At 48.2% G+C, this 20701-nt stretch overlaps 1 protein-coding gene across 6 annotated transcripts in view; it reads left to right on the top strand.

Moving 5' to 3' along the window:
• Positions 1-20701, top strand: part of HDAC4 (histone deacetylase 4) — a 291082-nt gene that overhangs the window by 35095 nt on the left and 235286 nt on the right. For 3 of the 6 annotated variants that reach the window (XM_059929089.1, XM_059929092.1, XM_059929087.1), the window contains exon 2: positions 9590-9831. In XM_059929089.1, the coding sequence (XP_059785072.1) occupies positions 9810-9831 (22 nt within the window). In that variant the 5' untranslated portion in view covers positions 9590-9809. The remainder of the gene's footprint in view (positions 1-9589; positions 9832-20701) is intronic. The other 3 variants (XM_059929090.1, XM_059929091.1, XM_059929088.1) reach the window with 1 other exon arrangement.

The raw sequence follows: 20701 nt of genomic DNA, 5'->3' as shown, positions 1-20701 counted from the left end.
CTGGTGGATACGCTTTCCTCCTAACATGCCTGTGTTCTAGAGCCCGAGTTCTTACCTCCCTCTGTATTCTAGAGAGAAGCGTTCACAGACCAGGCATTGCGGTTGTGCCTGTCGGGTTCTAGAACTGGGTCTTCAGCCTCCTAGTTCCAGGCCCACTGTTCCAGACTCTCCCCGGTCTTTTTCTCCAAGCCCGGCTCCCACTGCCTTTCTCCCAGGGGGCTGGGGGCCCAGGCACAACCGGGCTCTGAGATGGCCATAACCAGATGCAGCCAGGGGATGACGTATCTGGGCTGTCAGGGGCCACTGATGGCCACAGAGGAGCCCAGAGGCTGGGAAGGGGCTAAGTGGAGGGAGTGTTCTCATCACACCCTCCTCAGGGGCCCGAGCCCTGGCTCTGGGGAGGGAGGCCATGTCTGGGTTGGTGCTGTCACCTTGGCCTGCCCCGGACCCTGCCCCAACTCTCTGTACTGCTCAGAAACCTTCAGGGGCTTCTGCTTCCCCCGAAATAGAGGACATGATATGAGCAAAGCCCACTGTTCATAACAGAACTGGATTCTGACTAGATCATATCAAAGGAAAAATCAGAGGAGGAAAAATGGGTTACACAGGTCTACCCATTTATATTGCACAGTTACACTTTGGACATGTCAATGTGTGTAAAAGGAGGTATAGGTGAAGCCAGACTGGCAGGGCGCCAATAATCGTTGACGCTGGGTGCTGTGGGCTCATACTATTGTGTTTACTTTGTATAGTTTGAAATTTCCATGATACAAAAGCTTTTTTTTTCTTTAAGCAAGAGAAATTTACATTAAAACCCTGTAAAATCTTAAATGTAATCGCAAATATCAATATGAACATGTTTTTTTTTTTCTTAAAAATTTGTATTTCTTACTCTTCGCATATCCAAAAAATAAACAGTTAAAACCAACAAGGATGTGGGTGGGGGAAACTGAAATGAAATACAAATACTGACAAATGAGTCGAGTTCTATCACATAATAAATACATAAGCCACTGCACTGAAGGGGCTCGGAAGGGAAGAGCTGCTCGGGTCACTGTGGGAACCTGCGTCCTGACCACATACTGTGAGGCTGGAGGCAAGAACTGGACGTGAATTCTGAGTCTCGTCGTGTGTGGGTCAGCAGTTGTGAAAGTACTTTATACTAGAATGTATAGTAGAGTAGAGCAAGTAAGCAAACAGACTGTAGCACGTAAGAACCAGGTTTCTCACTGCTGGAGAAATAAGTTGAAAATCAGGAAAGGGGGAGACTAAAATCCACCTGTGATGTTGGTTTGGAATCTGAGGTGTCAGTGTAAACTTATGATTTAAAAAAATATAAACCAATAGATAGGCACTAAAATATAAATGTGTGTGTCAGTGTCAAACGTACTGTGTGCAGGGAGGGTCCTACAGCAGTGACACCCACCAGTAACGAGCACCTCCGGCACCCAGATCTTAGTGTCTACACACAGTTCTCCAAAAAAGGGAACCAGGGCTCCCAGGAGAAGTGGTTGATTCCAAGCTTGTGACAGGGACACCTTGTGGAAGTAGAAAGTAAGGAAGTGCTAAAAAAAAAAATAAAAGATGGGGGTGGGGGCTTGTCAGAAAAACATGGGCGCTTCCAGTGGCCGAAGCTTGAATGACAAAATAAGTAATGGTGGTGTTGGATTATCATGCACAGAATAAAATAAAAAATCCATAAATTCATACTGATATAAATAAATGATTAAACAGCGAGATGGACAAGTGATAGCTCATCCTTGCAGTGGCATTCTAATTAATACATGCAGAAGAAAGGAGGGAAGTTAGACATCACCGTTAGGCAAATAACCAAGACAGTGAGAATTGTAGACCGGATTTCCCCCGGTGGGTTCCATAGCGGTGAAGAAGCCCAGTGCAGGGATCCTGGTCTCTCTCTTCTCAGCTTTGATAGTCTGGGTCTTTTAGGACATTTGTTTATTTCATCTAAATTGTCAGATTTATTGGCATAAAGTTGTTCATCATATTTCCTTATCATTCATTTCATATCTGTATGGTCTACAGTTAATCCCCTCTCATTCTGGATGTTGTTAATTTGTGTCTTCTTTCTCTGTTTTTCCTGGTCAGTTTAGCTAGAGGTTTATCCATTTTACTATCTCAAAGAATCAGCGTTTAGTTTCATTGATTTTTCTATTTCATTGATTTCTGCTCTTTGTTATTGCCTTTTTTCTGCTATTTTGGGTCTGGTTTATCCTTTTTCTAGTTTCTTACAGTAAAACCTGAGGTCACTGACTTAGGACCTTCTTCTCTCATACAGGCATTCAGTGCTATAAACTTCTCTCTCAGCACTACAAATACGTTGTGCTTCATTTTCATTCATTTCAAAATACTTCATAATTTCTGTTTTAATTTCTTCTTTGACCCATGAGGTATATTATTTAGTTTCCAAATATTTGGTTTTCCAGATATCTTTCTGTTACTGATTTCTAATTTAATTTCAAGTCAGAAAACATACTTTGTATATCTTGACTTGAGTCTTTTAAAATTTATTGAGACCAAAAGATGGTCTGTCTTGGTAAGTATTCTGTGTGCATTTAAAAAGAATGTGAAGAACATGTATTCTGCTGTTGTTCATAAAGTGTTCTGTAAACGTTGTCTTGGTCAGGTTGGGTGATGGTGTTGTTCGTGTCTTCTGTGCTCTTGCTAATTTTCTGTCTACCTGTTCTAACCACTATTAAGAGCAGGGTGTTGAAATTTCCAACTAGAGATTTGTTCATTTCTCCTTACACTTTTACTAGTTTTTGCTTCATGTATGAAGCTCTGTTATCAGGTGCTTACATGTTTAGGAATGTTATGTCCTTTTAATGAATTGACCCCTTGATCGTTATGAAATGACCTTCTTTATCTCTAGTGATATTCTTTCGTTAACATTTACTTTGTCTGATATTAATGTGAACATTATAGCTTTCTTTTGATTAGTATTTGCATGATATATCTTTTTCCATCTTTCACTACTTAAAACACGTTTCTTGTAGGCAGCATATGGTTGGGTCCGTGATGCTTGGGGAAGATTTATTTTACAATAAAATGCACGACCTCTTCTCTCTAAACCATTTTTAGTCCTACCTCACATAATTCCTCTTTATACTCTGGAAGCAGGGTCTTGCTTTTTTATCCAATCTGACAACCCCTTTAATTGGGGCGTTTAGACCATTTGATCTGGTCATTGATATTGTTTGGTTTAAAGCTACCATCTTGCTTTTTGTTTTCTATTTGTCACTTTTGTGTTCTTTTTTTCTCTTCTTCTGCCTTCATTTGGATTGAGTATTTTTATGATTGTATTATATTTTCCTTATTGACTTGTTAACTATAATCATTTCTTTTTTAAGTGGGGGCTTTAGGATTTATAGTCTACATCTTCAGCTTATCACAGTCTTATCTTCAAGGTTAAACTACTTCATGTCTAATGTAAGAACATACTACAGTATACTTCTGTTCGTCCCCTCCCAGTCTTTGTGTTATTTTTGACATATGTTTTCTTAGTACATATATTACTTTTGCATTAAACAGTTCTCTTCAAAACAGATTCAGCATCAGAGAAGAATCTTTTCTATTTACCTGTATGGTTCCCATTTCTGAAGCTCTTCACTCCTCTGTGTAGATCTGTGTTTCCATCTGGTATGATTTTCCTTTTGCCTTTGAGATTTCTTTGAGTGCAGATCTGCTGGTGATGAGTATTTTCAGCTTTTGAGTACCTGAAAACGTCTCTATTTCACCTTTGTTTTTGAAAGATTTTTTTTTCACGCGGTGCAGCATTTGTGTGTGTGTGTGTGTGTGTGTGTGTGTGTGTGTGTCCCTTTGAAAGGTGTTGCTCCATTGTCTTCTGGCTTGCATTCTTTCCACTGAGAAATCTGCTGTTGTCCTTATTTTTGTTTTTCTGTCTGTGATGTGACTTTTCCTTCCCAACTGCTTTTGAGACATTATCTTAAAACTGGTTTTAAATAATTTGATTATGTTCTGGCCAGGTGTAATCTTCATTATGTGTTTGTGCTTGGAGTTGGTTGAACTTCTTGGATCTATGGGTTTATAGTTTCATCAAATTTGGGAAATTTAAGCCATTATTTCTTCAAATGTTTTCTGTGTCCTCCCTGCACTGGTACCTGGAAACTGTCTCCGAGCAGTCAGCTGGGGCGACTGGGCAGTTCATCATGTTTGTGTCTCCTCAGGGGTCACATGCCTGATGTCCAGTGTCTGGAAGCCATAGTTGCATATATTTTGTCTGTTGGAGCTGCTTTGTGTAGGAGAGTAAATCTGGACTGTGTTATTCTATTTTGACTAGAGGCAGAATTCTGATTGTCCTCAGGGAAATTGTCAAAACTTTATTGGAAGCTTTTGGTCTAAGATAAATAATGATCGAATCAATAGCTCGTATTTGGATGTTATCTATGCGCCAGCCCTGTCACGGTGCTTCTCCTGTGCTAACGCGTTTAGTCCTTATAACACTCCTGTGATGTTCACGGTGCTGTTTCCCATCCTTATCCCCATTCCCATAGGTTAGGAAGTGGGGCACAGAGAGGTCCGACTGCTTGCTCAAGGTCATGTTCGTATTAAAATGTGACCTGAGATTCACACCTGGAGCCCAGGACGCTGGTGGCCTTGGCTCTCATGCCAGCGCTCTCAGCTGTGAGCTGGACTGCCAACCAACAACTGACCGGAAGTTTCTGGTTCCTCTCAGAGACCCAGGGTGCAGAGTCTCCTGATAGACTTGGTGTGGCTGAGGTCGGAGGAACTGGGCTAAATGATGCAGCTGGAGGTTCAGATGAGAGCAGAGAGGGAGACCCCCTTCCCCACTGTCTCCCCTGGGACTTCCAGAGTCGCCCTCTGACCCAGCGAGGACACTGGACATCTGTCCCTGTGCTGCAGGGGGCTGCTTGCCAGACCCCATGCCTCTCCGCCTGAGGGAGCTGGCCTACGTGGAATGCGGTCTGGTTATGATGCAGAGGATTGTGAAGTGACGGAGGCACATTTCTCTCTGGAACCATCCGGGTTCACACAACGCTGGAGAGGCTGGTAGGGGAGCTGTCAGGGAAGAGGCCTGGGTGCAGTGCTTACTGGGCGTTAGGTATTGGATTGTGTCCCCCCCACCCAAAAGCTGTATTGAAATCCTGACCCCCCGTACCTCAGAGTGTGAACTTATATGGGAATAGGGTCTTTGCAGATGTAACTCATTAAGATGAAGTCACACTGAAGTTGGTTGAGCCCCTAATCTGCTGTGACTGTGTCCTTCTAAGAAGACGGCCGTGTGGAGGCAGACCCACGGGAGAAAGCAGGGTTTGGGGCCCTGCAGCTGCCAGCCCAGGAGCACCAAAGATGCCACAACTGCCAGAGGCTGGAAGAGGCCAGGAAGGATTTCCCTACAGCTTTTGGGGACGGCCTCACTGACACCTGGGTTTCAGACTAATGAAACTTCCTTGCCTCCAGAATGTGAACAATATATTTCTGTGGTTTTTAAACCACTCAGTCTGTGGTCCTTTGTTACGGTGGCAGCCGTAGGAAATGAGTCCACTGGGGTTGTATAGGTTCTTTCATATACATCCCGCCCTGTAACAAGGCATGTTCTTTTCTTTAAAGATTTTTTTATTTTGATATGGACCATTTTTAAAGTCTTTGTTGAATTTGTTACAATGTTGCTTTTGTTTTATGTTTTAGTTTTTTGGCTGTGAGGCATGTGGGATCTTAGCTCCCCTACCAAGGATTGAACCCTCACCCCCTGCATTGGAAGGTGAAGTCTTAACTGCTGGACTGCCAGGGAGGTCCCAAGGCATGTTCTTATGACTTGAAGTAGCTCATGTCCTACTGGTACATGGGGGAGAGGTGTCAGTGTAATGCAGAAGTCGAGCTGGGTCACACTTGATTTTTCCTGCTTCATTGATGCTTCTTACCATCAAGGAACGGGGTTTGACCGTGAAGGACACCCACAGGCTGGACGTGGTGACCCTGGAGGGATGGCCTGCGTCTGTGGGCACCTTCCTCCCCCACCTCGGCTCTGCCTCTGGCTCGTTTTGGCCGAGTGCTCCTTCTCGAAAATGTTTATTGCACGGTTTTCTCCATCTTTGTATGTTCTGTCCCCGATTCCATAACTCAGAAGCTTCAGTTCTTCCTTTTAACCTCTCTCATCAAACCGTTGCCACCTTTTATAAGGACTTTTTATTTATTAGGAATTTTACATGTCTTTTTTTTAAACTATGGTAATTTAAACATTAGAGTTAGTGTTGATTTTTGTAGTACCCTGGTTATTAAATTGCAGTTTTGAATAGTCTGCTCCAACCTTATTTTTTTTCATAAGCCCAGGTATTTTTAGTATGCAGGATTTTGGAGTGTGAGGTTCTTCCAGAGCGTATATATTGTATTATAGCAGAAGCTTCTGTGTTCTGTTCAGTCTGCATCTGGGAAGAGAGCCGTCTCAGTCTGGCAGCCTCGCACTAGGTGAGAGCCTGCTGGACACTAGGCGTTTGGTTCGGGGCTGTGCAGATGGGGTGGTTCTGAGAAGCGTTTTAGCCACTATTGCAGTAGACAGAGGAGGGGGTTGGAGCAGAGGACAGAGTCTTTGGGAAAAACTCAGGTCTGGACCACAGCTATTCTTTTTTTTTTTTTTTTTTTTTTTTAATATTTATTTATTTATTTATTTGGCTGTGCCGGGTCTTAGCTGCAGTGTGTGAGGTCTTTTAGTTGCGGCATGCGGGGTCTTCAGTTGCAGCCTGCGGAATCTTTAGTTGTGGCATGCAGAATCTTTTTTTAGTTGCGGCATGTGGGATCTACTTCCCTGACCAGGGATCAAACCTGGGCCCCCTGCATTGGGAGTGCAGTCTTAACCACTGGACCACCCGGGAAGTCCCTGGACCACAGCTATTCTTATTTGAGGATAAATAAACAAATAATCCCCACCATGGGGTCTCAAAAGGTATCCCAGAATGTGGGGGAAAGGGAACTATCCTGAAAGGCAGAAGACAAATATACCTCTGAAAACAATTTATAGTCAGAATCAGAAAAAAGAAATTTCAAAAGACTTTGACTAGGAGGACAAACAGAACAGAAGGTCATGAGGAGGGAATCAGCTGAGAGGAAAAGATAATGGAATGAGCTGTAAAGGGAAACGTTTGAAACAAAGAGCTTAAGGTTTAGTTAAAATCTGTATGAAAAGCCATAGGAATAAAACGGATATCGTGGAAACTAGGAGCAGTGCTGTGGAGAACACACTGGCGAAGGCTCTTGGGATGCAGAATAAACGACGATGTGCCGGTGCTGAGAGAGGCCGGATACGGTGGGGAGGTTTCAGCCAGACAGTGTGGGAAGCTCTGGAGATGCCAAAACAATTATCAAAATGTGATTGAAGAGCATTTTCCTGAGCAGAAAAAAGACCTGTGTGTGTTGAAAGGTTCATGTTTGGAGCAAAATAAAGGGAAAGAGACTCTGACCATACATCTTCTGACAACATTTTTGAATTTCAAGATTAAAGTAAAAAAAAAAAATCCTGGCAGAATCCGGACAGAAGAAAGCCTCAGAACTCAGCCCCGAAGGTTCCCTGGAAAGGAAGTGCTGCTTTGCTGGCCAGGGTTTTCGGTATCTGAGGGTGGGGCAGTGGCTAAGATTTTGAGGGAGAAATATTTGTGATCCAAGACTTTTATACCCAGCCAAGTTGTGATTTTTGTGTGAAGGATACAGAGCCATCCGAGACTTGCAAGGGTTTGCAAAATATACCATCTGCATTGCTTTCAAGACAATGGTGTTTCTTTCTGGTCAAGAGATGAATACAAATTCCGTTTTTTCTAAAATTTTATTGAAGTGTGGTTGATCTACCATGTCGTATGAATTTCTGCTGTACAGCAACGTGACTCAATTATACATATATATATATACCTTTTCATATTCTTTTCCATTCTGGTTTATCACAGAATATTGAATAAAGTTCCCTGTGCTATACAGTAGGACCTTGTTGTTTATCCATTCTGTATATAATAGTTTTCATCTGCTAATCCCAGCCTCCCACTCCATCCCTCCCCTCTCCCCTGCTTGGCAAAGACTTGTTCTCTGTGTCTGGGCGTCTGTTTCTGTTTTGTAGATAAGTTCATTCGTGTCATAGTTTAGATTCCACATATAAATGATATCATATGATATTTGTCTTTCTGACTTACTTCACTTAGTATGATCGTCTCTAGGTCCATCCGTCTTGCTGCAAATGGCATTATTTCATTCACCTTTTATGGCTACTATTCCATATATATGTATATGCCACATCTTCTTTATCCATTCAAGAGATGAATAAATAAGTTACTGTGTTTCCTAAGGAAATAAACAGATATAGAACAGTAATCATAAAGATATTAATCACAGGGCTATAGATAACGTATAATTGGGGTTTAATCCTTTACATGATGAATAGGTTAGGGTTCTTTGGTTATAAGCAATAGGGGGAAAAAATCCTTGAATAATTTAATCAAAAACAGGAATTTGTCACACTATTAAAGGAGCGGATGATAGGCCTCAGAGGACCCCTGAGCCGGGGTCAGTAGGAGGATTTTCATAGTTACCATTTCCTCCATTTATCTCTGTATTCCGATTGTAAAGCGAAAGATCCTCATCACAGCAAAGTATTTAAGAAGTCATTGGTGCCGCCATCCCACAGAGGCAGACGCTTGGTGGTGGGAATCCGTGTCCTGGTTTCTTTGGGCTCCTCCTCTGTTAGGTGCCTGTGATCTGTGGAAGAGGGTGGTCTTGGGAAGAGGATTTGATGAGCTCTGCTCACATTACGTGCCACCCTCCCGTCTGGGGACGGGCCTATGACTGGCAGGGCTCATCAGAGCCACCTGGAGCGGGGGAGGGGCAGGTCCTCCCAGGGAGGCGGCAGGCAGCTCCCGTCACAGACGCAGAGGGAAGCGGCCTTCAAAGCGCTGTTACCAAGAGTTGTTCATGACATTGGAAAATGCCTGACTGTCACGTCAGCAAAGGGAATAGGGTGTCCAAGTGTAGAGCTAGCAGCCAGTATGGGCGAAAGGCGAAGAAGAACAACGGCAGGGAAATGCATCAGAATGTTACCAAGTGTTTGCCTCTGTGTCATGGCATCACGGATCACTTTTTAAATACTTCCTGTGATTAGCATGTTTTACTTTTACGATCAGAAAATGGAAATAAATTGAGGAAATGGTTATTAGGAAGATGGAAACCTGGGAAACCTTTTAGGGTATAAGCGAGGGAAGCTGAATTTAAACTTAAACTCTAAGATTGCCGCTACGTAAAATAGGAATAGTCGGGGATATGGCGAAAATGAAAAAATGTGTGTGTGGGGAGTGGGCTTAAAGTGATTTCTCGTTTAAAATGTTTTCCGTCCTCAGCGTCGAGGTTGTGCCACAGATACGCTGTTACACGTATTTACATACATTTACTAACAAAACGTCCAAGTAGTTTGTACAAGTTTGCAATGATGGTTCCACATGAGTGTTTTAGCAATCCATGGTAGAGACGGGGGTGGAGCGTGAATGATTGGTTCCGTGCTCCATGTGGTGATCCAGGGGGCCTTCACCTCCTAACCAAAGCCTCCCCTTTCTCTCCCCAGACAGGTCGTCTCCTGAGAGCCCGGGGAGACCCCTGCCCTCCTTTGGATAACTGGGCCCACTACGTGGTCGGCGAGACGGGGAGTTTCCGTGGCCGTGGACCAGCCGTGCGTGTCGCTGGATTTGTATGTGCCGGTGGGACTCTGGGGCTCTTTGGAGCTCTCGTTCATGTGGAAGTTTTGAGCCCTTTTGAATCCCTTAAAGGAGAAGCCGCTGCTCGCAATGAGCTCCCAAAGCCATCCAGGTAAGCGGGGCCCTGGGTCCTCTTGGCGGATGCGCTGCCCCACAGCTGGTCCTGGGTCTCCCACTGGGTCCTCCATCATGACCGCCGTCGGTTTACCACGGCCCCGAGGGCACAGTAGGCTGCTCTTCATCTCAGTGGCGGAGGGCTGAGGAGGGCCTCACGGAGACGTGGGGTCCAGCCTCGGCCGGGACCTGCATGCCGACTTGAGCGGCACCCGTTTCTCTGGTGCTTCAGGGAGGTGATGGGTACACGTCCACTTGTGGTCTGGAGAGCTGCTTTCGTCTCCAGCTGCTTTGTTTCTGGGGGCCGTGGGGGTGGGAGGGCCTCTGGGCCGAGTCTGAGAAGAAGCACGATTGGTGCCCATTAGTGGTGGCCAAGGGGCATCACTCCTGGTGCCCGAGGCTTTTTATTAGGCGCTGCACTAAGCATCATATGCGCATTGACTCCTCACTAGGCCCTAAACGTCTCCCACCTGGTGGGAAGAAGTGACTTGTCGCAGGTCACAGAGCTAGTAAGTGGCCAGATGGGGCCGGGAACGACGTTTGTGTGGCTCTTAGCTTCAGAAGCATGTTGCGGACACACGCGTTCGGGGCTCCTCCTCCCCCGTCGCAGAGTCACCGTGCTCGCTCCGACCAAGCTGGGATCCCTGCCTTGTCCCGCCTCACCGTCCAGCACAGTGTGGCCTTGGGCCACTTAGCTGTCAGTTGTCCTGAGTCTGCCTGGGCAGGTGCAGGGCATCCTTGAGGCACCACATCCGTCAGTGTGGCTGGGGGTCCGGCTCAGCAGAGAGGGGCGGGGCGTGGTGTGGTCTCTCCCTTGGGGATTGGCCCCCCGCACGTTCACACCCCTCTCCTTGGCCCGATCAGAGTTGTCTGAAGCTCCCGAGAGCAGGATTCCCGGTTATATTTAGATATGAAGGCTTTATTGATTTAAATCGTTCATGTACTGCTTGATACAAAGTGTCAAACAAAATTCAGCAGTCTGGATCGAAGTGGGTGAGGTAGACCGTGGACTCTCCCTCCCACTCAGAGTTGGGGACATGCCTTTCTCCTGTGTCTGAACAGGTAGGGGGTGTGTGTAAATGTTTTAATAGAGTGTAATCGTTCTATCTCTGGGGTTCTGTGTTTTATTTTTTCCATTTTAGTGCATTATGAGCATCTTTTGATGTCAGTATGTATATCAAACTGACTTATTTTTGGTAGCTCGAAGATGGATATTTATGTGGTTGCAGTGGTATTTATAACAGCCCCAAACCGGCATCAAACAATTATTATACATATATTTTGAACATACGCTTCTATAAGTATCTCCACTGGATCAATTCCAAGAGGTAGAATTGCTGGGTTGGTGGGCTTGTGCATTTAAAACTTCTAAGTTTACCCTCAAATTGCTCCAGAAACTCTGCCTCAACTTTTCTTAATCGTAGTTTATGAGCATAGATACTTTTCTTCATTGGCACCTGCACTAGGTGAATTCAGTCTATTTCATTCTTGTCAGCATTCTCGGGAGAAATTATTGTTTGAATTTACATTCCTGTATAAATGGGGGTGCACTTCTTTTGCATGAGCTGCTATAGATATAATCGGATCTCGTACATGCCACCAGGCATTTGAAGAGAAAGAGTGCTCTTTTTTCCCTTATTTTTTTCTTTCTTCTTCTTCTTGTTTTTTTTTTTGGTCTAAAGAAGTCTCTACGTATACATCAATACTGTATGTAAAGTTTTCTCATTCATAAGTATTACATACAGTTGACCCTCGAACAGCACGGGGGTTAGGTGCCGAGCCTGTCCACAGTAGAAAATCCACGTGTAATTTATATTCGGCTCCCCGCATCCGCACTTGGCTCCTCTGTGTCTGCGATTCCATGTCCGAGAATTCAACCCATCACGGATGGCATGGTACCGTGGTACTTAACTATGAAAAAAATCCACCGTAAGTGGTTCGCGCAGTTCAATCCCGTGTTGTTCAAGGGCCAAATATATTTATACATAGGAGTATATGTGTGTATTTTTTTCTCTATATGTTATTTTGTCTATACATATGAAGTTAATTGAGTTATTTAAATCAGTATGGCTTTATCTTTTTTGTCTCCTCGATTTCTAGAGAAATGGGTGCTTTCCATTATGATTCTAGTTTGTAATATTCTTTTTACAAAAAGACCATTTTATGGACCGTTTTTGGCTTTATGTATTCCAGTGTGTTTTTCAGCGCTAAAAACCTAATGACTGTTACCTCTTGGTGGCCCTTGTCTCGTAACAAAATACAACGTATTTCCCTGTTCTCTTTACAAAATACAACGTATTTCTCTTTGTTTCATGTTTCTTTGCCCCAAAGTTAATCAGTCTCCTAAAAGTATTTCTGCCCTTGGTTTCTTTGGGCTGAGAAACGCTTCTCCGCCCTCTTATCTTACCCTCACAAGCCTGGTCCCCGTGAACAGCAGAGATCTAGCTGGGTTTTGCTTTTTTCTCCTGCCCAGAGTCTTGCGTCTCTCGTGGGGCGTTCACCCGTGGCTGTTGACTGCCGTCGTGTCCTGCCTGGTGTGTGCGTGTCGTTCTTGACGCTGGAACCTCGGTCTCTCTCAGTGGGTGCAGCTGGCGAGGCAGGGCTGCCTTGTGGCCGAGCCTCGGACCCCCTCTTCCTTCTGATGTGGGGAGTGGTGCGCTTGGGGCCCGACGCTCTCCTTCAGGGGCGCGCCCTCCTTCCCCGAGCAGCCCCTGCAGCTGCAGCAAGGGACCGCAAACAGTGCCTGCCACCACGAGGGTCGGCACGCCGGCCGGCCGGTCGCCCCCGGCCCCCGGCTGCCCTGCCGCTTCCCCCGGGCCGTTTTGGGCTGGCAGTTGGGCTGAGCTGTGGGTCTGCACACCCGCTCCTCCACAAGGCCGTTGCCAGCCTGGGGCGACTGTCTGCTCACCAGTGATGGTTTCCCCATCACTTGGATCCCCTGGGATGTACATTCTCTAGGAAATTCCTCCAGGTTTCTTGTCAGTCGATGCTACTGCTTTCCCACTGTCTAGCCTCGCTGCAACTCCCTTCATGTTTATATTTATCTTTTGTCATTTTAGTGGATTTGAGGGAGGAAGAGAACTAATTAACACTGACTTGTTCAATTCGCTCTTCTGAACAGGCATTTCTCGCCGTTCTCTGTCTTGTCTTGAGCCCGAGCAGACGAGTCCTGTTTCAGTCTCTGCATCCCTGGGACCTGCGGTGTCAGTCTCTCCTGGCCGCGCACCCTCCCTCCCCCTGCGGCACCTGGGTGCCTCCGTGTCCTGGCCGCTGCTCTGCCAGCTCCTGTGTGGCCCTCGGCGCCGGGGCCGGGGGAGGCCAGCCGCTGTGGGCCCCTCCTCTCACGCTTGCAGCGTCGGCTGGCTTCGGCCCGATGATAAAATGACCTTTTCATTTGATGTGTAGGATTTTTCTCTCCCCCGTTTGCCTTGAACACTCCCTCTGGTGTTGGGTGAGGTATGCGTTATGATTTTATTGCCGTTCTTTCTGAACTTTGCCAGAGCCAGGCCCTGGTTCTCTGACGTAAAACTGTTAACTGTTGGGTTTTATTGCTCTGGATAACTATTTCTAATGATGCGAGCAGCCTGAGGAAAGGGCCGGGCTTGATTTAGTCTAAGAGAACTCTTCTTTGAGAGCAGGAAGAATAAAAAGAGCCTCTGAGATGTTGTGCTTCCTGTCTACCCCAGCACTCCAAGCTTTGCCCTGCTGGGATGTGCCCAGGGGGTCGGGGGCTATTAGGACGCAGGGCCTCGGCTTCGAAGCCGAGTCCCCGGCCGGACTGAGCGACTGTAGACAGTCCGTGGGTCGGCTGGCAGGACAGGCACGGGCTCCTTCGTTCCTCCCTCTTCCTTTGTTTTCCTCAGATGAACACTGTAGAGTTCCTTGTGGTTGGACGGTGCTAGGATAAGGGGGCCTCGGCTGGCTTACAGGAGAACCAGACGCTGTCGCTCGGCCACCTTTCTGCCACTCCCACCCCACCCCGTGCAGCTCACCTTCTTTGCAGTAACGTTTCTGCCTAGAGCGGGTCTGGAGGAGGGACTGTAGACCTTAGGGAGCCCCGTACAGAGCCTCCTGGACCTGTGTGTGGGCGTCCAGACCACGCCCTCGGCGGAGAGCTGGCTGACCGTCATTCAAGTGCCCCATCCCTCCCTGTATCGTGTTAAAAACAGGGTAACTATTTTGAGGGAAACGTGTATATTTCAGACCCGTGTTTTAATTTGGACCATACTCTGATTTCTTAGTATCCCCTTCAATCTGAAATGCCCCGTCCACATAAAAGCAGCTAAAAAGCCTGTGTCAACAATAACTTGGTGATTAATGAGTTTCAACATAGTTTGATTTCTTCAGGCCGTCGTCAAGTTCTAATCCTGTAAGTCTCCCAGGAGAAGGCTCTTGGCCTCCGCTGGTCTGAGCCGGAGCCCTGGTCTTGCTTTGTTGGATCTCGAGTCTGTTTATTTCATCCAGTTTGGCCACCAAGGGTGTTAACATTTTAATATAGAAATGATCTCAGAAAGACACATTTTTTATATCATTTAAATTATGCTTTGCAAGGATTCAGTGTTTCAGGAATACTGTGAAGTTTTAAGGGGAGAAGTGAATTTTAAGGACTTGCAACTAACACGAAGAAGCCATTGATTCTGAGCTGCTGGGGGTGGGTCGTGGACCCTGTGCGAGGCCCTGGGCCACAGGAGGAGAGCTGGGGAGCCGGGAGTGGCCTTGGGCAAGGCCCGGGGAGGCCCAGGCCTGGGCTTTCAGGAGGCAGGGTGTGGAGCCAGCAGGTGCGGCCGGCAGAGTCCTGGGAGCTTAAGCCAGGAGATGGAGGCTGTGATCACGCCCGTCGGAAGACGGGAGCAGCTGGAGAAGAGCTTGTTCATGCCATTTCTGGGAGCCATGGAGAGTCCCCAGCGGCTGGCGGGCCCGGGGTTCTGCACGGGGAGAGCAAGGCTGAGCCCCGGGGACACAGGGAGAGGAGCCGGGTTCCCGAAGTCGTGCCGAATGCAGGTGTCTTGGGGGGATGGCGGGGAGCCTCATTGTTCAGGTGGCCCCTGGGGTGGGAGGTACTCGTGGGCTCCTGGTACCGCCCGCTTCTGCTTTCTCGAGGGCAGGTTCACAAACACCCCGTGCGTTTCCTGTCTGCGAGCGTCCCCCAGGCTCCTCCGGGCACCCGGCGCTTCAGTTGCAGCCCTTGAGTTGTCTTGGCCCCGGATCCTCCACACCATCATTATCTGAGTCTTAATCAGTCAAGGTTTGTTCTGGAAATCATGGAGACATAACGACTTCTTTTTCAACCTCCTTTTTAAAAAAAAATCCTCAAATTGTGTTTTGTCTCTTAAAAATCACGAATACTCAGTCGTTACGAAGAGCTCAGAAAATTCACTGTCAATGGAGCATTGATGGTTTGTTTTGGCAATTCTCTGAAAATTCTTATACGGTTTGTGGAACATTTGCATTTATGTCCTTTATTTCAAAGCCACCATTGTAGAAATGCAAATTTCTGAATTCTGAGAAGCTGAATGTTAGATGATTAACGATATTGAAATTTAAGAATGAACTCCCGGTATGTATTTGACATAGAAAGCCCTGTACCAGGATCATTAGAAACCAGCGAGCGCAGCTTGTCGGTGGAACAGAAAGGCCGTGATTGAGGCGCCCAGCGGTGGGGACAGGGGGGTGCTGGGCGGCCACCCCCAGACGCTGGGCTGTGAAAGGCCGGGGCTGCTCTGTTTAAAAAACCGTCGATGTTTAAAGCTTATAATAGTAATGAATCAACACTGCTTAAACTGCAAGTCAAACTCTGCTGCGCTTTTAGGGGTCCAGAATGAATAGCGACTTGGTTCTGAATTGTGCTTTACGGGTTATTTCATTCATTTTGCATGACGGCCCTGGGAAGTGAGCTAGAACACTGTGTTATTCCTGTTCTGTCCGTGAGGAAACCAGTCTTGACTGCCATCCAGTGCCCTGCCTAAGGCCAGGTATCTACTCAGAGGCCATCCTGGAACTGGAATCAGTCATCTTCCCTTGAGGGACGTGTGCACCTCTGCTGGGCAGACGCGGGCCGCGCCGGACCAGTTAGGAATCCATCCTGCTAACCTGCGTGGGGTCCCCGGGCCAGGCCAGACGGAGGCGCCGGCCCCCTTGGTACGGTGTGGTTCATGTGGAGAGGGCATGGGCCGGGGGGCTGGGGTCCCTCAGAAGGGGTGTGTGAGGTCAGGACGTGTGAGCTGAGCGGGGAGCAGGGCAGGAGCTCGCCTGCCCCGTGGGGCACAGAGGCTGAGATGCCCCAGCGGGGCCCGGCGGCGAGAGCTGGGCTGGCAGAGGTGGGAGATGGAAGTGGAGAGGTGTGCGTCGGGGACGGGGTCCTGACCAGGAGGGGAAGCTGTACCCAGGTCCACGCGGGCCCATCCCCTCTCGGTTCCGAGACCCTGTTGGCGTGGAGAAGGGGTATGGGCCTCGCATCCGGGCGCGTGCTCTGTGCCCTCCTGGGACATGTGCTTTGTGTTCCCTTGGTTTAAGCGTGCGTGGCTTGGCCGTGGCTGAACTTCTTGGCGTTTGCAGGGCTCACAGCATGTCACTAGTGTATTTCTGAACCTCTTTGAGCTTCTCTTTGCCAGTCCTGAGAGCTGACTGGGGGGCTGGCAGACCAGGTTAATTTGGGAGATTTTGGTTGAAACGTCTCATGTTACTTCCACCTAAGAGCCTTTTATTTGCTTATTTTGTGAGACCATGATAAAAAATGGACACTTCTGGGAAAATTATAATGATCAAGAAAAGAATCAAATGAGGCAAACGACTGTAAACTTTTTAGAATCATATCTGGCCTCGTGTTTTTACATGGGTTTGCTTTTTCCCCACTTAGTAAGGTGCTGGGAATATTGGCCTGTGAGAGGGAGTGCTAAGCAGCGTATGATGGAAAGACACCTGATGGTGGGGTTTTCATGTTTGCCCCTCCCTTCCCACAAAACAAGCGGAAATAGGGGGGATGAACTCGGCCAGAGCCTGGTCTCCGGGCGCGCTCGGCCCAGGGGGGCAGGGAGGTGGCCACTCCCTCGAGGCTGCGTCGGGTTCTGGGTTCTGACCGTCTGTTCGGGTCGTAAGCTGGGATGGCCAACAGTGGCCTCGTGCTGTTGGACTTCAGGCTCTGTGTCCCCCCAGCCCTCCTCCTCCTCCTTCCCGGCCCGGGGTTCCCGCTGCTGCTGCCTGAGTGCAGTGATCCTGACTCGGCACTGGAACCATCGAGGCTGCAGCACAGCTTCAGAGCTTTTGGGATTTTAAGATGAACAGCGATGATCGACGTTATAACCGTTCTTCTCACTTCTGCTAATACTGTATACTTTTCCAAAGTAGTGGGGAGCCTTATTTAAAAGTGATATTTTTTAAAAAATAAAATGCACGCGTATCTTACATCTGCTTATTTTTACTCCTTTTGCCATAGCACTCATAAAGAGTCCTGTAAGATTGGTGTAAACATCACCAATGGTAATTATTGAGCGGCCGCTAACTGGGGGATTTGTTGTCTGCTCGTAACTGTGTTCTCCCAGGGCTCACACGTGCTCTCTGATTCTGTATTCTTGTTTGATTTGTTATTGTTAAGAGATGGTCTTCAGGCCTTTCACTGAGGGAGCTTTTGTGGCTGATGGCAATTTATTTATTATTATTATCATTTTAAAATTTATTTATTTATTTATTTTATTTTTGGCTGCATTGGGTCTTCGTTGCTGTGCGCCGGCTTCCTCTAGTTGCGGCGAGCGGTGGCTTCTCTTGTTGCGGTGCGCGGGCTTCTCATTGCGGTGGCTTCTCTTGTTGCAGAGCATGGGCTTCAGTAGTTGCAGCACGCAGGCTCGGTAGTTATGGCGCGTGGGCTCTAGAGTGCAGGCTCAGTAGTTGTGGCGCACGGGCTTAGTTGCTCCACGGCACGTGGGATCTTCCCGGACCTGGGCTCGAACCAGTGGCCCCTGCCTTGGCAGGCAGATTCTCAACCGCTGTGCCGCCAGGGAAGCCCCATGCAATTTATTTTTTTAAACTTTAAACTCTTAGGCCATTTTGTAGAAGATTGCTCCTTACAATGTAATTGTTCAAGGTGCGGAAGCCAAGAGAATGCCTCACGTTTTAAGAGCTAAAGGTTCTGTCCATATTTTGATTTGTTTGCATTCATAGCCAAGTTTATTCCTTTTTAAGTGCATTCTGTGAATTTTCCTAGGCAGTCCTTTGTAGAAATTGGACTTTTGCTACAACTGTGTCTCTCATCGACTTGTTGATTCAGTAGGATTTGTGTGATGCTGTTGGAGTTATAAGAGAATTCCATGGAATCTGTTCTTAACACCGGTTTTCTAGACATTGTACGAAAAGCCCTTTCCAACCAGTTTGCGTCTGTTACACTGAGTGTATTTAGCGGCAGTTCCTCCGTATTGAACGGTGTGATTCAGAATTCCCGGCGCTCCTCATTTTCACGTTCATGTTGATTTAATCCAAATCAGGGGCTGATTGACTGCTTCTGACAGCTCTGCCTCCCCACCAGGGTCTGACACAGAGAATGCAAACCTGCTTGCTGTTCTTTTGTGCCCAAACGGCCGCTCATCCCAGTGCCGCAGGCTGTGCCCAAACACCTGCAGTCTCCACGTGGCTCTTCACCCAGACCAGCCACGCCTGGGCCCGGGGAGCTGACGGCTTTGTTTATTTCAGCCTCACTGAAAGGATCCGGGGACGGGAGGAAGGCGGGGTCATTGATCTCTTTCTTTGGTGCCAGTACACAGAAAGGGTTTTTAGAAACTTCGAGAAGGTGCTGGGGAGGCATGGAGGGTGGAGGCATGGAGAGCAGAGGTTTTCCCTGGGAAGTTTTAGCAGAAACCGGAGATGAGGACCTTTGTGTTTTGTGGTGCCAGAGCCTCTGTACATGTCGCAGTCGAGTCATTGATGGTGATGTGGTGGTGAGGAAGGTGGTGGGGAAGGGGAGGTCAGGATCGCATCGGAGGTATTGATGACGGGTGACCAGGGACACCTGTCAGCTGTCGATGAGCCCCGTTTTCTGAGTGACAGGGATGAAGGTGTGGCTGCTGAAGAGGGGACAGGTCGGCAGTGGCCTTCCTCTCCGGTAGGCTCCTCGCTGTGGGTCTGACGCTCTGGAGTGGAGGCGGTGGGCGCGGAGTGGCTGCAGCCTGGCGGATTTGCACGTGGCTGCCCTCATCAGTGGGGTCCTTGTCGTGGGGAACCCTGCATCTTCGCGGGTGATGCTTCAACATAGGAAGGTGGTTCTTTTCTAAATACGGGTTTGGGTGTCAGTGTCCCTGAAGACTTTTTGGGGGAGGTGTTTGTCCAGTTCATCAGCTCCAATGGGAAGGTAAGGAGCCAAGGCCGTTGCTGGCTGGAGGGACACGGGGCAAATCTGAACTCTGTGTGCACCGGGGAACTGGCCTGGAAGCGCTGAGACCCCGCTGTGGGTTTTCTGTCCCAAGGAGCCCGGCCTTTAGGAAACACACCAGCTGGGACGTGAGCGGCCGGCTAGGAGTTCCGTTTGGCCGTCCCCACGGGGGCCTTGGGCCTCTGAGAACAGTCCGGCTGTCTGTCTGCTCTTCTGGAATTTGGTTCCCTTTCGTTATTCCCCCATCATCCGTAGCGTGTTGTAAAACGTTCTTTCTCCTGGTGGCGTGGAAAGGCAGGGCTGGCCACGCTAGCAGGTGAGTGGCATAGGCCGGCCTCTCGGGGCCTCCCCGGGCACAGCCGACTTTCACGGGAGGGCCGGGAGGGGTCCTGGAGGTCGGGCAGCAGCAGTGCCTGGCAGGTGACGAGATGCTGTGTGGGGCTGGGAGACCCCAGGCCCTGGACGTGCTGCAGAGGGGCACCCGGGGCGTGGTTCCACTCTTGTCTGCTCCGTGTTCAGGCTTCCGGTCCCTTCCTGTCCCATCTCAATACCTCATGCTCGACTGGCCGGCACCTCTGTCCAGGGTGAAGCTCACGTGGCCAGGGAGCCCTGGCCTGAACGGAGACCTGACTTGGTGGCTTCTCAGCGGGGCTTTCTTTGAGCTCCCTGCGGGGCCAGAGGACTTGGTGCCCGAGAATCACGGGGCGGGGTGTTTCTTCATGTTTGTAGGTGCTCTGATTTCTTTTGACGTTACGTGGCTCCTGTTATGAGTGGATGTGGTGACCGATTGGCGTGGATTCGGCCTCAACAATTGCAGTTCCAAAGGAGATGCTGTCTTTAAATGACTTTCCCAGGAGATTCTGGGGGACTCTGGGCCATGTGTGTGATCCTATGGGCTGAGTCTGCCCTGGCTGAGGCATATGGTTTCCAACATCAACATTATCTGTGAGAAAAAAAGCAATTTGGGTCTTTCTGAAGTTGCTTAAGTTGTCCGAGAGAACATCATACTAGCGTTTCTCAACAATTTCCAGTTCTGAAACGGTTGGGCTGCACCGGGGGTGGGCAGGGGGAGGCTGGCGTAGCCACTGGGCAGAGGCAGCTGTGCGTCCACAGCACGTTCTTGCTGGAAACAAAACTCTACCACTAGGGAGCTGAAACTCAGCTCCTGGTAGACCCTGGGCGGGGGCAAGAGCTGCTAGGCCTGCCCCACATGACCTGAGAATCCTGCTCCAGAATCTTCCATCAGTGGCTTTGAATGCTCTTCGTGGCGAGTCTCCCTTTTGCTTTGAATGCTTCTGGAATCTTCTGGATGGACTGGACTCAGAATTTCACTAAATGCAGTGGTCTCTGTCACTTCTAAACTATAGTCATCAAAATCCAGGGAAATCCCATGACAGCTGCGACAGACTTAGGAGACTGCTGGAAAAAATATGAATTTTTCTCATATTTTATAGAGTGATATTTCATTTTTAAATATCACTTCTGGTTTTGCATTTAAAAATTCAAAATTCAA

This window comes from Balaenoptera ricei, chromosome 7, assembly GCF_028023285.1.
Source record: "Balaenoptera ricei isolate mBalRic1 chromosome 7, mBalRic1.hap2, whole genome shotgun sequence".
NCBI classification, from domain to species: domain Eukaryota; kingdom Metazoa; phylum Chordata; class Mammalia; order Artiodactyla; family Balaenopteridae; genus Balaenoptera; species Balaenoptera ricei.
The sequence above is the reverse complement of the archived record's forward strand: the minus strand, read 5'-3'. Positions and strand labels throughout refer to the sequence as shown.